Here is a 16,555-nt window from a genome sequence, read left to right as displayed (position 1 = left end):
AAAGGCCCTGGTTCGAATCCCGTCGATGACGAGAGGAACTTTAGTAGGCTTTTTTTACTCCGTGGCTGAGTTAATCGGTCTCAGGCGTAGATAACCAGGTTTTCCCCTCCAGAAACTGGGGTTTTTTTTCATCCAGCAATCAGGCAAATCGACCAGAGCACATTCACAATTTACAGACAAAATAAATATGGTTGGATGTAATCATTTACAGGAAACCCTAATATAAAAATTAAAAAATAAACAAAAAAATTTGATATGCTCCTCCCACATTTTGACAACATCATGTGGGTCAGAGTCTCTTTTGAGACGGTATGTGTTTTATTGGGACTGGCCCACCTTGCCGTGTTGTGGACAGATACCTAGAACCATCTCTCCAGGTGACTGATGCTTCTGGGTAGCCAAGGGTCCAGACACAACAACAGAACATACACATAATACACACAAACCTACGCCACACACATATCTGGCCCATATTTATTGATACTGTTCTTCACAGAGATACGAGGCGGAGTTGAACAGAAGTTCTAGGATTCGCCCTTTACAAAAACACATGTCCATATGTCGGTTTGATTTGCTCCTTACACTAAATTAATCGGGCCTTTTTCTTTTTTGTGTGAGGAGGGGCTTTTTCTTAGGACAACGAGCTACAAGTCCATTTTTGAAGAGGTGTCTTCTGACTGTTAATGCACTTGCTACTACTCCTGAATGTTCTTCCTGTTCTCTTTTCAGCTCAGACGATGACGCTTTACCGTTTATAAGGTATAAGCGCTTCAAAATGCGGTCCTGTTTTGGCGTAGAGACTCGTTTGCGTCCGGTTCCTTATTTCCCATCACCAGAACCAGTATTCTTGAGTTTGGAAAGAAATCTACTCACTGTCGACTGATTGCATGACACTCTATAAGCAATACTTGGGGTGATGCACTCTCTTTAAACACCAGTGTAGATGCTGCACTTGTACTAAAAATATATTGTTGAGAATTTGGAATGTAGATGGCGGTAATGAACAGCGTCATCCAATATTGAATATTGAATTGATAGTTTGTTTGAATTAGTTAGTATGGTAAATAGAGTTTTTAAACGTTGTGTCGTGTAAAATGAGTTTTCATTTCCATCACTGCATATTGAGGTAATTTAATCTTGTGTGAATAGATTTATATATGTATATACATATAAGGTATACGGAGAAGCATTATATACAGAACGTATTTCATAATCTACACAAAAATGACAAAAGTAAACATTCATTCATTCGAAATCAAAACCTTTTATTAGTTTCACGTGCATATAAAGATTTAATTACGATCAGGGGTAAAGGAAAGGGTTTTTGCTTCCGTAAAGGCGAGTACAGTGGTCTCCGACAGTTTTTAAATTCTGTGCAGTGGGATCAACTGACGATGTTACCAACAGTAAATTCTAAGTGGGAAGCATTCAAGGAATTAATTGTGGAAGCTACTAAAGGTTTCATACCTATTAAGAAATATTGTTCAAGGTTTAGGCCTAAATGGTTGTCAAATGAACTAATGAGACTCGTAACAGAGAAGAAAAATGCATGGGATGCATATAAATTATCAAGCGACTCAGAAGCCTATGGCAGATATAAGTTAATCTGTAATCAGGTCACAAAGGAGGTTCGGCAGGCGAAGGCAGATTACGAGAAATCCTTGGCAAAAGATGCCAAGAAAAACAGCAAGGATTTCTTTACTTATATAAACTCTAAAAGGGGATGAATCTGATTGGTCCTGCTCAGATAGCAAACAAACTGAATGAGTATTTTGCATCTACATTCACACGTGAGGAATTATTAAGGTTTGAAAATGGCAGAAGGTTATCAAATTGTAGCAGGATACTTAATGATTTTGTAATAACTGAGAGCAAAGTGGAAGAGAAATTGTTGAAGTTAAACGTAAGAAAAGCACCTGGGGTGGATGGGATCTATCCAGTTATATTAAAGGAGGCAGCAAAGCAACTAAGCAAACCCTTAGCCATAATTATGAGAGCATCCTTGGACTCAGAGGAGGTTCCCACGGACTGGAGATGTGCAAATGTATCTCCAATTCACAAAGGGGGATTGAAGGGTGACACGACTAATTACAGACCAGTTAGTTTAACTTCTGTTCCAGGTAAAATAATGGAGTCGCTGGTTAAAGATGCATTGCAGGATCATCTAGACACGACTGCAGCAATAATTCAGACACAGCATGGGTTTGTTAAGAGAAAGTCTTGTCTGACAAATTTGATAGGATATTATGATGTGGTTACAAAGGAACTGGATGCAAAAAATAATTTTGATATCATATATTTGGATTGCAGGAAAGCTTTTGACACTGTTGCGCATGGAAGACTATTGTACAAATTGGAGCAGAATGGTATTAAGGGTAAGTTGCTACAATGGATAAAAGGATGGTTAAGTGCGAGAAGACAGAGGGTGCTGCTCTTCTTGGACTAATGTTATTAGTGGAGTCCCACAGGGTTCGGTGTTAGGTCCACTGTTGTTTTGTATATTTATCAATGATATTGATGAAGGTATATCAGGCTTAATGTCGAAGTTTGCAGATGATACAAAGGTTGGCAGGGTTGTTAATGACAGTAATGGCAGTGTGCTACTGCAACAGGATCTAGATAATTTGGGCAGATGGGCTAAGAAGTGGCAACTGAAGTTTAACCTTGACAAATGCAAAGTACTGCATATGGGTAGAAGTAACCCCAGAGAAACGTACCAACTGTGTGGTACTACACTTAAGGTGGTAGAAAATGAAAAAGACCTGGGAGTAATTGTGCAGGCAGATATGAAGTTTTCTGAGGAATGCAGGCAGGCTGCCAGGGCAGGTCATGGGATTTTGTCAATGATATATAGGAATTTTGCTAGCAGGGAAAAGGAGGTGATTATCCCTCTGTATAAGGCAATGGTCAGGCCACGCCTTGAGTACTGCGTACAGATCTGGAGGCCTCATTTTAGGAAGGATGTAGATTTACTTGAGCGTGTACAGAGAAGGGCAACAAGATTGGTGAGGGGAATGAAGGGATCCTCTTATCAAGAGAGGCTTAAGTTCTGCAAATTGCAGTGGCTGGAGATTAGGCACCTGCATGGTGATCTGATTGAGGTGTATAAGGCCTTGAATGGGTTCAGCACGCTGAATTCTGATGGGATCCTTCCACTTGTTCAGATTACGAACCTAAGGGGGCATAAATTCAAATTACGAAAGGAGAGATGTAGAATAGATGTGCGGAAATTTGCCTTTAGCCAGCGGGTGGTTAATTGCTGGAACAAACTTCCATCTGTCGTTGTGGAAGTTGATAGGTTGAATAAATTTAAGGAGGAACTGGACAGGCATTTGGAGGGAATGCTGTGATTTTTTTTTTTTTTTTTGACTGATGCTGCATAAGCTCATACATTTGCTTTCTTGCATCACATGCCACTACTACATATAAGGTATACGGAGAAGCATTATATACAGAACGTATTTCATAATCTACACAAAAATGACAACAGTAAACATTCATTCATTCGAAATCAAAACCTTTTATTAGTTTCATGTGCATACCAACACAAGGTGTAAAGAATTTTGGCAGTAGCGTACTGTGACAACTACTTTAAAAGCCCTAATTTAATTAGAATTTATAGAGTGACCCCAGTTCCGTTTATTGGCTGTTATTTTACCCCAGGGGCTCACATCTGGTGAGTATGGGCTTGGCACACCCAGGGTCCTGAGCTGGATATCATCAATCTTCTCTTTCTTGGTGATTCCCTTCTGCTTCTGACTCTCTCTCTCTCACAGGGTAACTCAGAAATTTTTTTTTTTTTTTTGGCTGGTGCAGCAAAAGCCTCAGCCTTCCTTGCACCATATGGCTAATAATGATGATAATTTCTTTTCCAGCCCCACCTTAACGTTGGCTCTGCTATTAATTTTTAATTACGCACAAGTTGAGTAATTTTAGTGTTGAAGTTGATACTTACTAATAACAATAAGTATATTAGTGTTAGTAGTGGCAAATTATGCAAGAAAAGAAGCTTATACAGCATCAGCCAAAATACAACTTCCCATTTCAACTATCCATAACCTCCAATAGTTTGTCTAATTCTTCCTTGAATTTGTTTAGGCTATCCACACTCACAATAACAGATGGAAGTTTGTTCCAGCAATCAACAACCTGATGGCTAAAGGTAAACTTTTGCACGTCTGTTCTGCAACCATCCTTCCTTAATTTGAATTTATGCACCTTCCTCATGTGAATACCTGAATAAGAGGAAGAATCCCATCAGCACTTACCTTGCTCAATCCATTCTAAGCCTTAAACACCTCTCAGGTGCCTTGTCTCCAATAAAAGTCATATACAGTATAATACAACAGAAGAATAGCATGTTGGGTGGTAAATGCTGTCTTTATAATATCTTTGTTAAAGTGAATTTAGATTTACAAAAAGTTTTCATAACTTTTGACATTAAACCAATATCAGTTGTACGCAACTGAATTCAGAATATTCTGTCATTTTAAGGCTGTTCTTGCAAATGATATTTTAATCTCTTCAGATCCCAATTCTGGTGAAAATATTGGCGAAAAATTCCGGTGATTTTTCTTTAATTGAATTATTTTTTAGGAGAGATATACCTTTAAAAAAAACCCCATGTTTTATTGCCTGTAAAAGATGTTCTAAAGCATACGTGTAACCTGAAAAATTAATTTTTCCAGTAAAAGAGCAGTTAATATTTTTTCTGCTTTACGGATAAATCTATGTTGGAGAAAGTGCTAGGCTTATTGTGGGAAAATTCGATCCAAGTTTTATCATATACAAAGTTTTATCTTATCTTAGTACAAAGTTTTATCTTATCTAGACTAAGACAAAACTTTGTACTCATCCTTTAGACAGTAATTATTAAAACATTTTTCACAGACCATTTTCGTTTTTGTATTTAATACAAAATACTTCAGTGTTATACATTCTATTATTATGCTTTCATTTTTCTCACTTGCATTCTTGGCAGTTACTCAGTTTGACTCACGATGCATGTGTACATGAACATTATTTGTAGTCAAAGGTAAAATAAACTTAAAATGTACTACAAATAAAGCCATACTCCAGTTTACGGTATCCCTTATGTTTCGCTATGTAACGAACAGAAGGCTGCGTGAAGGACGTGAACTGAGATAAATAGTTGTAATTAGAAGAAAAAAACAGTTATAAGAGTGGTCATGTTTTTAATCAACTTTCATTTGTGTTTAGTGAAAAAAGGTTAGGTTTTTATGTGACTTCGGGAGAGATTCAAGCAAAAACTGATAGTTGGCCACGTCCAGGGGTATTGTAAACTGGAGTTTTACCCAAATGAATAATGTCAAATAACATCAATATGAATACTAAGTATATATTTTTAACAAACAGATATCATGCTTGAGAATTCACAAGACAAGAATATATAATTAGTAAATACGATAGCCACTTACATATTAGATTAGCAATTCATTGATTGATGATAATACTGTCTTTGTTTATTGAAGTAGAAATGTTATAAACATTTCTACTTCAATAAACTTCTTTAAACTATTAGCATTAGCATAATGCTAATGCTAATAGTTTAAAGTTATGCCTAAAATGCTGAATGCTACTCCTTAAATACTGAAAGCTAGAAGGAAAATAGGGTCACAGTAATTACATCACATTGTTAAGAGATTTTCTGAAGGACAAATAACTGAAGATTTGACCAATCCATTAATTGAACTGGTATATAAAAAAGGGAAATAGAGATGAGTGTGAGAATTACAGAGGAATTTAATTTCTTAGTGTATCCAAATAAAATTTAGACAAATATTTCAGCGAAGATAGTTAAAAGTACTGTTGGATGTAATATTGGGAAAGAACAGTTGGATTTTAGGTTAAACAGGAAATGTCAAGCTTGTTCACAGTAAAAAAAAAATCATACAAAAGTCATAAGAACACAACAGGAACCTGTACATAGGATTTGTTGAAGGTCAATATAATAAACCTAGAAATCTTGTCTTTGAAGTTTTAGATAGATGTGGCATCAAGGCTAATTACGCTGCAATTTGCAGAACTTAAGAGGAATAAAAAGTGTGTATAAAAATATATCTTCAGTAAGGATTGAAAATGAAGCATTAGAAAATGATTTAAAGTTAAACCACTTACCAGTACTTCATTTAAGCATAGTTTAGTCTTTTAGCCAAAAGACTAAATTACTTCAGTTTTTAAGCTTATTTTAACCTATGAAGCTGAGATCTGCATAAGAAATAAAAGTATAGGCAACCCCCGTATAACACGGTATTTCTACAACATGGTTTCACTCTAACACGATTGATAAATTGCGTCAATCCTCGCACAACATGGTTCTTATATAATACTTTTAGAGAATTTCGGTAAACCTTGCATAACGGTATTTTTGAGCTTTTGTGAGGGAAACCCTGCTATTATGTTGGATGTAATTTTTCAACATTTCCACTTTTTGAATCCCTGTTGTTGACTCGCTAGTCAAAAAAAATTATTGAGAAATCCCTGTATTTTATTTTGTTGGGAAATTCCCGTGTTGTGTTCTGTGATATTGAACTTGTACTTGTTGAACTTGGAAAAATCTAGATTTTTATTATTATTATTATTAGCTATATGGTGCAAGGAAGCCTGAGGCTTATGCTGCACCAGCCAAAAAAAAAAAAATTCTGAATTACTCTGAGAGAGAGAACAAGAGTCAGAAGTATTTCAAAGTTTTATTACTATTGGATAGCACACCAGGCCATCTAAAAAATTTAAATCATCCAAACATTGAAGTTATGTTCCTACCACCACAGTTGTATTGGATTAATACAACTTCTTTCATTCAACCGTTAGATAAAGGCATTATATCCACCTTTAAAACTCATTACATCAGAAAATCATTACAATGGATTTTGGAAAAAAATTGATTCCGAATCTATTGAAGTAATGGAGGCAGGGAAAAATTTCTCAATTGTGGACTGTATCAGAATCATATGAATCAAAGCTTTATCGCTGAAAGAAGTAAAACCGTCAACGTTAAATGCGTGTGGAAAAATGTATGGCCAGAGTCAGTTCATTCAGGAAATATGATCGAATGGGCAGAAAACGGAATCGGTGTGATAGTAGAACTTGCTATGTCGGTAGGAGGGGAAGATTTTGATGATATGACTACTGAAGCCCTCGTGGATAGCACAGTTGACAGAATTGCCCTCCTCCCCACATCGGGTGGAAAAGACCTGAGTTTGAATCCCGTCGATGAAGGGAGGAATTTTTATGGATCTTTTTCACAACGTGGCTGTTAGTCGGGCTTGGGCGAGGGTAGCATGGTTTTTTCTCCCAGATACTCAGGTTTTTTGTCCAGAAAAACAGAAAATCGATCTCAGGACACATGCAATTTATAGACAATATACACAGAGTAACATGACCTTATTTGCCTATGCTCCAAAAAAAAATTAAAGATATGATCACTGAAGACATTCAAGAATTACTGGTAAAAAAAGAAGGCAGCGCATCGAATTTGGTGCAAATGGCATTGGCGGTAAAACTAAATCAATTCAGAGGATGATAGCTCAGATGAAAATTCTAAACTTCCAAATTTTACCCTAAAAAGCATAGGGGAAGGCATAACATTAGCCGAGTGATTAGAATCTTCTTTTTTGAATGCAGATTCTTGAATGAAAGGAGCCCAAAGTTCAAAAGGGAGCTTCAAAAATGCTTAGTTCCATATGATGAAATTCACAAAGATTTATCAAGCAAAAGCAAATAAACCCAGATTACTGATTTTTTAAAGAGACCAAACGATACACGAAATCTAGAATGGTGTATTTTTGTTAGTTTTGTTAACATTTTATTAACAAAATAGTGTATTTTTGTTAGCTTTTGGAATGTAACTCCCCTTTTTGTACTTTTTTTCTTAGTCCCGTATAACACAGTTTCGCACAACACAACACAACATTTTATACGAACCTAATAACCAAGGATTATCTAATAACCAAAGATTTAATACAAACCTTATACAAGGATTATCTGTATTGTTCAAAACTGAGAATCATTAGAAACAACCTTTGAGAAAAATGAGTGGTACTAAAAAGGTAAGGAATGTAATTAGTATTAGTTGAGGCATATGATGTACGAAAACAAGCTTATACAGTATCAGCCAAAAAAAAAAAAAAACCCTTCCCATTTCACCCATCCAATCACTCCAAATGTTTGTCTAGTTCAGCCTTAAATTTATTTAAGCTATCAACTCCCACAACAACAGATTAAGGTCTGTTCCAGCAATCAACTAACCTCTGGCTAAAGGCAAACTTCCGCATATCAATTCTATAACTGTCTTTCCTCAATTTGAACCTATGCTCCCTCAGGTTCTTAGTCTGAGCAAGCGGAAGTATCCTGTCAGCATTGAGCTTGCTCAAAACATTCAAAGCCTTATACACCTCAATCACATCATCACCTTGCAGGTGCCTAGTCTCCATATGCTGCAACTTTCAGAACTTAAGCCTTTCTTTGTAAGTACACCCCTTTGTTCCTCTCACCAATCTTGTTGCCCTTCTCTGTACTCGTTCTAGCAACTCTACATACTTCTTAAAATGAGGCTTCCAGACTTGTATGCAATACTCAAGGTGTAGCCATTGCCTTATACAAAGGGATAATCACCTCCTTGTCTCTGCTAGAAAAATTCCTATACATCATTGACAAAACTCCATGACCTGCTCTGGCAGCTTGTCTGCACTGCTCAGAGAACTAACCGTAATGCCAACCTAGAGTATAGGCATGTATAAAGGATAGGAGAAAGTAGATTAGCTAAATAGATATTTAAAGCAAAAGTCAATGTAATGGGCTTACAGGCAGACCATGAAGATGGATTTATGATGTCGAGTAGGAATCAGAAGAAAGAAAGAGGATTTACTCTGGTGAGGGATAATGGTTTAACAAGAAAGAGTTTAGCATGAAAGAATATAAGTATTACAGATTTGGATATTACACAAAAAAAATGAAAATGATTTCTAACAGATCTCTCCTGGTATTCTTATTTTTCATGATTTTTGAAACTTATTAGTATTAGTAGAGGCATATGATGCAAGAAAGCAAGCTTATGCAGCATTAGCCAAAAAAAAAAAAAAAAAATCATTCTCATTTCACTCATCCATTCACTCCAAAAGTTTATCCACTTCTTGAATTTATTTAAGTTATCAACTTCCACAACTACAGATGGAAATTTGTTCCAGCAATGAACTACCCGCTGGCTAAAGGCAAATTTCTGTACATCTATATTTTCTTAATTTCAGTTTATGCCCTACATCTTTTAAGGGAACAAAAGGTGATATCTTTGTACATGTTGGCACTAATGACATTAAGTGTAGAAGATCTGGGGTTCAGTGTTGGTCCCATTGTTGTTTTGTATATTTATCATTCATATTGATGAAAGTATATCAAGCTTAATGTCAAAGTTTGCAGATGATTCAAAGGTTGGCAGGGTTGTTAATAACAATAATGACAGTATGTTGCTGGAACAGGATCTAGAAAAGTTAGGCAGATGGGCTGAGAAGTGGCAACTGAAGTTTAACATTGACAAGTGCAAAGTACTGCTACCCATATGCAGTACTTTGCACTTGTTACCTCTGGGGTTACTAACTGGTGGTGTTACATTCAATGTAGTGGAGAATACTACACTGAATAACATACTAACTGGGTGGTGTTACATTCAGTGTAGTGGAGAATGAAAAAGACCTGGAGGTAATTGTGCAGTCAGATATGAACTTTTCTGAGCAGTGCAGACAGGCTGCCAGAGTAGGTCATGGGTTTTGTCAATGATATACAGGAATTTTGTGAGACGGGATAAGGAGGTGATTATTCCCTTGCATAAGGCAATGGTCAGGCCACACCTTGAGTATTGTGTACAGGTCTGGAAGCCTCATTTTAGGAAGGATGTAGAGTTGCTAGAACGAGTACAGAGAAGGGCAGCAAGACTGGTGAGGGGATCAAAGGGGTGCTCTTATGAAGAAAGGCTTAAGTTCTGCAAATTTCAGCATCTTGAGACTAGGCACCCGTGAGGCGATCTGATTGAGGTGTATAAGGTCTTGGATGGATTAAGCAGGCTGAATGCTGATAGTTTCCTTCCTCTTGCTCAGATTACAAACCTGAGGGAGCATAAACTGAAATTGAGGAAAGACAGTTGTCGAATAGATGTGCGGAAATTTGCCTTTAGCCAGTGGGTAGTTGATTGCTGGAACAAACTTCCATCTGTCGTGGATGTTGATAGCTTAAATAAAATCAAGGCAGAACAAGGCAAGCATTTGAAATGAATGAATGGGTGAAATGGGAAGGGGGTTTTTTTTTTTTTCTGTCTGATGCTGTATAAGCTTGCTTTCTTGCATTGTATGCGCTACTAATGCTAATGCAGGTTTCTTCCTTCAAAGTTTTTCATGGAGCCCCATCAGAACTTCAATGTAGTATGTTTGACTGACAGTTTGATTTGGTGTGATATATTCAGCTATAATACTTTCTTTAATATTGAAGGAACCAATAAGCAGGGTTTCCTTTTTTGATTTTGACATTCCTGATTTTCTCTAGAGAATTGTTTTTGTCTTACCATTGCATTGACTGTCTTTTAGTTTCTGGGTTGTACTGGAACAGGCAACTTTCATTGCATGTAATTACAGTACTCTGAAAGTCTGGATCTTCAGTTTTTTTCAAAACATCTTCACAAACTTGGGGTCTGGTCATTCTTTAATTTTCATTCAAAATTTTTTTTTTATCATTTTGACACACTTTTCTCATGCCTAATTCTTCAGTTAAATTTTACCTGTTTCTCCGTCCATATTGAGTTCCGATGCAATCATTTAATGCTTAAATGATGTTCATTTTAATCAATATCCTTACTTAATCCACATTTTTATCAGTTTTCATGGATACCAGATGGCCTGCTTGTTCATTGTCTTCCACATTTTCTCTTCTTTCTAAAAATTCTTTTATGCCATTCAAACAAGCGAGCTCTTGACGTAGCAACTAATAACTTTCAGTTGGTGCTTTCTCTAGTTTGTTAAAAATTTAAGGTTGATTCATTGTTTGATTCTTTTGTCTATCATTTTTCCGGTAATCTGCAAAAACACAAGGCAATGAAAACCTCTCACACTGCAAAGCGAATGAACATGTTGGAACGTAATTTGGTAGACAACTAAGGAAAGGTCAACTGCTGTGCTTTTGTTTCATAGGTGGTGTTTAGGGCTGCACATACAGTCTTGTTATTTAATAGCCACACTTTGTATCTAATCCCCAGGTTTTTCTCATCCTTTACATTCCATAGTTTCTCCCCCACCCCAAATCTATAAACTACTACTTTAGGTTTTTATTCCCCAACTGCAGTACTTTGCATTTGTAGATTTAAACTTGCATTCCATCCAGATCAAGCAGCATTGCCTGGTTTTGATTGTTAACTAATCTCTATGTTGTCAACAAAACTTTGAGTGCTTGCCCTTTTTACCTCATCAATATCATTTAGGAAGTAAGAAATGTGGTCTGCGTATCCCTGAAGGACCACACTTGCTACTTCAGTCTACTGAAGTAGCAAGTGTGGGGTTTTGTCAATGATATATAGGAATTTTGCTAGCAGGGAAAAGGAGGTGATTATCCCTCTGTATAAGGCAGTGGTCACGCCACGCCTTGAGTACTGCGTACAGGTCTGGAGGCCTCATTTTAGGAAGGATGTAGATTTACTTGAGCGTGTACAGAGAAGGGCAACAAGATTGGTGAGGGGAATGAAGGGATCCTCTTATCAAGAGAGGCTTAAGTTCTGCAAATTGCAGTGGCTGGAGACTAGGCACCTGCGCAGTGATCTGATTGAGGTGTATAAGGCCTTGAATGGGTTCAGCACGCTGAATTCTGATGGGATCCTTCCACTTGTTCAGATTACGAACCTAAGGGGGCATAAATTCAAATTAAGAAAAGACATGTAGATTAGATGTGCGGAAATTTGCCTTTAGCCAGCGGGTGGTTAATTGCTGGAACAAACTTCCATCTGTCGTTGTGGAAGTTGATAGGTTGAATAAATTTAAGGGGTAACTGGACAGGCATTTGGAGGGAATGGTGTGATTTTTTTTTTTTTGGCTGATGCTGCATAAGCTCATACACTTGCTTTCTTGCATCAAATGCCACTGCTACTACTACTACTACTACTCTGATGAATAGCCATTACCCTCTGTCTGCAGTCCTTAAAAAACTCTTAATATATTGATTAATCATCTCTGTTATGCTGATCTGTTTTAATTTATCCAATAATCTCTCATGAGGAACTCTATCAAAAAGTCTCACTAAAATCCAGCTGAATAATGCAGGGTTTTTTTTTTTTTTTTTTGCTTCCAACTGCTTTTATAACCTTGTCATAGTAATTTTTCAGATTTGTTAAGCAAGATCTCCTCCTTCATAAAGCTATGATGAGATCCATTTAGGACACTATTTTTGTCGAGATGTCACAGCACTGCATCTTTAACCATGGATGCAACAATCTTACCAACCTCAGAAGTCAAACTTGCTGATCTATAATTGCCCATCACTTCTTTAATTTCTCCCTTTTGAATTGGGGGAGATGTTGGCATTTTTAGGATAATTGGATATACACTAACTGCCAATGATGCTTTACACTCTCTCAGCCCTAATAACCTTTCAGGTAGGCATTTCTCTTGAAGTTGCTTTCCATGCATGTACTTCATTAATATTACATGTATGTGATGCTTGTTTGTGACATTTAAATGAATTATTAAAACTGTTTTCAGTAATTTACTTTTCAGTAAATTGCAACTCCTTTCAAATAAGATATTAAATAGACTTATTAAGATCTTAATATCAAAAAATAATTTAATATCTTATTTTTCTTCTTCTCTTCCCCCTTCCACCTTTATTTCTGCATAAATAATATTGATGTTTTTCACTGCAGACACTTTTTTTTTTTCTTTTTTTTAAGCTAGAAGAGGTGGAACTCTTTGTATACAAAGCCAATGCCATCTACAGGTAATGTTTTAAAATGAATTTTTTAAGAGTAGTGCAAAATTTATTATTGTATAAAGTTTGCTTTATTTCTCTCTTTCTTTTCAGAGGAGTCAAAACCAGAATCTCCTGATTATCGCCAAAGATACAGAAATTTGAAAAGAAAACTAAAACTTTTAATTTATGTAAGTATGGTAATTAGTTCACTAAACTTGTTTACTGTTGTGTGGAAGTTTTTTTTTTTTTTTTTTATTTAGGTTGAATGTAACCAGTGTTATCTCATTGCATGTTTTTCATTATTTTATTTGTTTATTAGAATTTGATATAATTTCTAGACTTAAGATTATATAAAGATTTTTTTAATCAAAACTTTAACATTAATGGTATTAATTTTAAGTTATTTCTAACTTAGACTTTAGGAAAGTTCCCAAAATTCACAGAAGACAAAATAAACCACAAGTAATTATTGTAACTTTCAACCAAGGTTCTGAACTTTTTTGGTTCAGTTTTTAATTGGTAATACTGTAAATTTTCTTCCTCTGAGTTTTTGCTGTAAACCATCCAAACACATAGCAGAAATTGTCAGGGTTATTCAGACACTTTAGCATTAGCATTATAGAGGCATATGATACAAGAAAGCAAGCTTATATAACATCAGCCAAAAAAAAAAAAAAAAAACCTTCCCATTTCACCCATCCATTCACTCCAAGTGCTTGTCTAGTTCTGCCTTGAACTTATTTAAGTTTTTGACCTCCACTACAACAGATGGAAGTTTGTTCCAGCAATCAACTACCCGCTGGCTAAAGGCAAATTTCCGAACATCTATTCTATAATCGTCTTTCCTCAAGTTGAATTTCTGTCCCTTCAGATGAGTAATCTGAGCATCAGCATTGAGCTTTCTCAAACCATTCAAGGCCTTATACACCTTAATTAGATTACTTTGCAGGTGCCTAGTCTCGAGATGCTGCAATTTGCAGAACTTAAGTCTTTCTTCGTAAGAGCAGCCCTTCGTTCCACTCACCAATCTTGTTTCCCTTCTCTGTACGTGTTCTAGCAGCTCTACATCCTTCCTAAAATGAGAGCTCCAGACCTATATATAGTACTCAAGATGTGGCCTGACCATTCCCTTACACAAAGGGATAACTACTTCCTTATCCATGCTAGCAAAGTTTCTGGTTATCATCGACAAGATCCCATGAGCTGCTCTGGCAGCCTATCTTCACTGTTCAGAAAACTTCAGTTTTGCTAGCAAGGATAAGGAGGTGATTATCCCCTTGTATAAGGCAATGGGCCTTATACAAGGGGATAATCACCTTGAGTACGAGTACTGCATACAGGTCTGCAGGTCTGATTTTACGAAGAATGTAGAGCTGCTGGAATGAGTACAGAGAAGGGCAATGAGATTGGTGAGTGGAGTGGGTTGCTCCTACCAAGAAAGACCTAAGTTCTGCAAATTGCAAAGTTTGGAGACTAGGTATCTGCAAGGTGATCTGATTGAGGTGTATAAGGCCTTGAATGGTTTGAGCAAGCTCAATGCTGATGGGATTCTTCCTCTTGCTCAGATTTCACACCTGTGGGGGCATAAATTCAAATTGAGGAAAGACAGTTGTAGAATAGATGTGCAGAAATTTGCCTTTAGCCAGCGGGTGATTGATTGATTGCTGGAACAAACTTCCATCTGTTGTTGTGGAAGTAGAGAGCTTAAATAAATTCGAGGCAGAAGAAGTAGACAAACTTTCGGAGGAAATGGGAAGGGTTTTTTTTTTTTTTTTTTTTTTGCTTGCTGATGCTATATAAGCTTGCTTTCTTGCATTATATGCCTCTACCAATGCTAATACTAACAAACAGTATGCAGATAAGCATATAAACTGTACACATATTCACAGTACAACTGCTTTTCCGTTAATGAAAGAGTGAAGTGGTAGGCAGACAGACAAACAGACAAGGTTGAATATGTTAACTTCCACCAAATACAGAGGATGCGGAAAGGTCAGGGAATGACCACCGCATATTCCTGGAGCAATATGGCCTTAGTTGCTAATGCTCCTAAAAAAAAAAAAAAAAAAAAAAACCCAAATAACCAAATATTAACTTCCACCAACATGTTGCTATCTATAAGCATATGCAAATAATAATATGACAGATCAGTGTCATACGTACTTTCTAAATTGTAGTAAGATATACATATTATAGGTAAACACGAAAACGTATATATGCAGAAATCACAACATAATGTGAAATTTTAAGAATTATTTTTGAAATATATGCATAAAAATTGACTGCGAACAGCTCATATATTAGCAGAGTTAAAAATCACGTTGACTGGTGATGGCTCACTATGCTTTTCCTTGTTGCATCTCTAACATGCTGGTATAGAATGCAGTCATCCAATAAATGCAGAAAGGTTTTACTACTCTGCAAGTGATCAGCTCACAAGAATTCCAGTCATTATCTGGAAAGTTAACATTCCCCAGTATTAGACATTCTTATTTACTGGACCATTCTGTTTGTCTGTTCATTATAATCAACACAGTTATTTGGTCAGTAACATATTCCTACCCTCATTTTTGTTTTTCCAGTGCTTATGTCATGCCAGAAACTATGATAACTGAGATTCTGTCAGAAAAAGTACATAGGGTTTGGCAGACTTTAATTGGAAATGGACATCATTGAGATTAGAACTGAGGCCACATATATTTGTGAAATGAACTAGGACGTGTTGGGAGGTTTAGATCTTTTCGCAGATAAGTTTGCTCGATTAGTTTGACAATTCATGGTGTATTCAATAGTAAGAAAAAGTGGTTAGGACATGCTGTATGAAGTAATGAAATTTTTGGATATGGCGTACACATGGTAAGAATATACCCAGATCCTTGACATAACGTGGCCTCGACAATGCTCCCCGCATACACACTTCTCGGACTCCCTCCAGTCACTATCTGGAAGAGTAGAGGTAGGAAGATTATACACTAGCTGATCTGGAAGCCTCCCAGAGAGTTACCAATAGGTTCAGTCCAGTGTACTAACTAGTGGCTGGCCTGTGAACACCGTTTTAGAGCTGTACCCTTGAAATGTAAGGAAGTTTAGATCTCGCCATGGTGTTCATCATAACCACAAAAGACATCAGTCATACTGCATGATGGAAGAGATGGAGGAGGGTTGACCGGAACTTAGCTCTGGAGACTGAATATGGGTTCCACCATTTCAAGCCTCCAATAAGTAAAGTGGTGGTATTGCACCATGAGAATCATCTACCACCTAGTATTGCCTGGTAACACAGAGAAGCGGCATTGCTCTGTTGGTGTGGGCACCACACCTCGACCCCTGCTTACGTTCGTTTGCATCTGGGGGTTATACCCAGGATTACTAACAGTTCCACCATTGTGAAGGTGCAAGCAGAGGATTTCACAAACTGTCCAGACTTAGCCGAAATTGTTTCTGCTTGACTTGAGTGTCACCTGAATATCAGTTCCATCAGCATTTTAGACGCCCATGTAGCTGGCACAGCTTGTCTGGCTTATCTGAGAGAATGTCTGCGACAGCCTCAAGGACCTGAGATGCATTTATGAAAGAAGATAGAATTGTTATAGAGTGG

The 16,555-nt window shown here is 36.8% G+C and overlaps 1 protein-coding gene across 6 annotated transcripts in view; it reads left to right on the top strand.

Moving 5' to 3' along the window:
* Positions 1–1,022: 1,022 nt before the first annotated feature.
* LOC150081834 (uncharacterized) overlaps positions 1,023–16,555 on the top strand; it is a 173,329-nt gene continuing 157,796 nt past the window's right edge. For 5 of the 6 annotated variants that reach the window (XR_016547254.1, XM_090378925.1, XM_090378923.1 and 2 more), the window contains exons 1-3: positions 1,023–1,126; positions 12,938–12,984; positions 13,069–13,145. Coding sequence is in view for 5 of the 6 variants with exons in the window: in XM_090378925.1 (XP_090235051.1) it covers positions 12,972–12,984; positions 13,069–13,145 (90 nt within the window). In the remaining variant the exon portion in view is untranslated. The remainder of the gene's footprint in view (positions 1,127–12,937; positions 12,985–13,068; positions 13,146–16,555) is intronic. The other variant, XM_090378924.1, reaches the window with a different exon arrangement.

The sequence above is a fragment of the Mastigoproctus giganteus genome, chromosome 8 (assembly GCF_048544385.1).
Source record: "Mastigoproctus giganteus isolate SK-2022 chromosome 8, ASM4854438v1, whole genome shotgun sequence".
Classification (NCBI taxonomy): Eukaryota; Metazoa; Arthropoda; class Arachnida; order Uropygi; family Thelyphonidae; genus Mastigoproctus; species Mastigoproctus giganteus.
The sequence above is the reverse complement of the archived record's forward strand: the minus strand, read 5'-3'. Positions and strand labels throughout refer to the sequence as shown.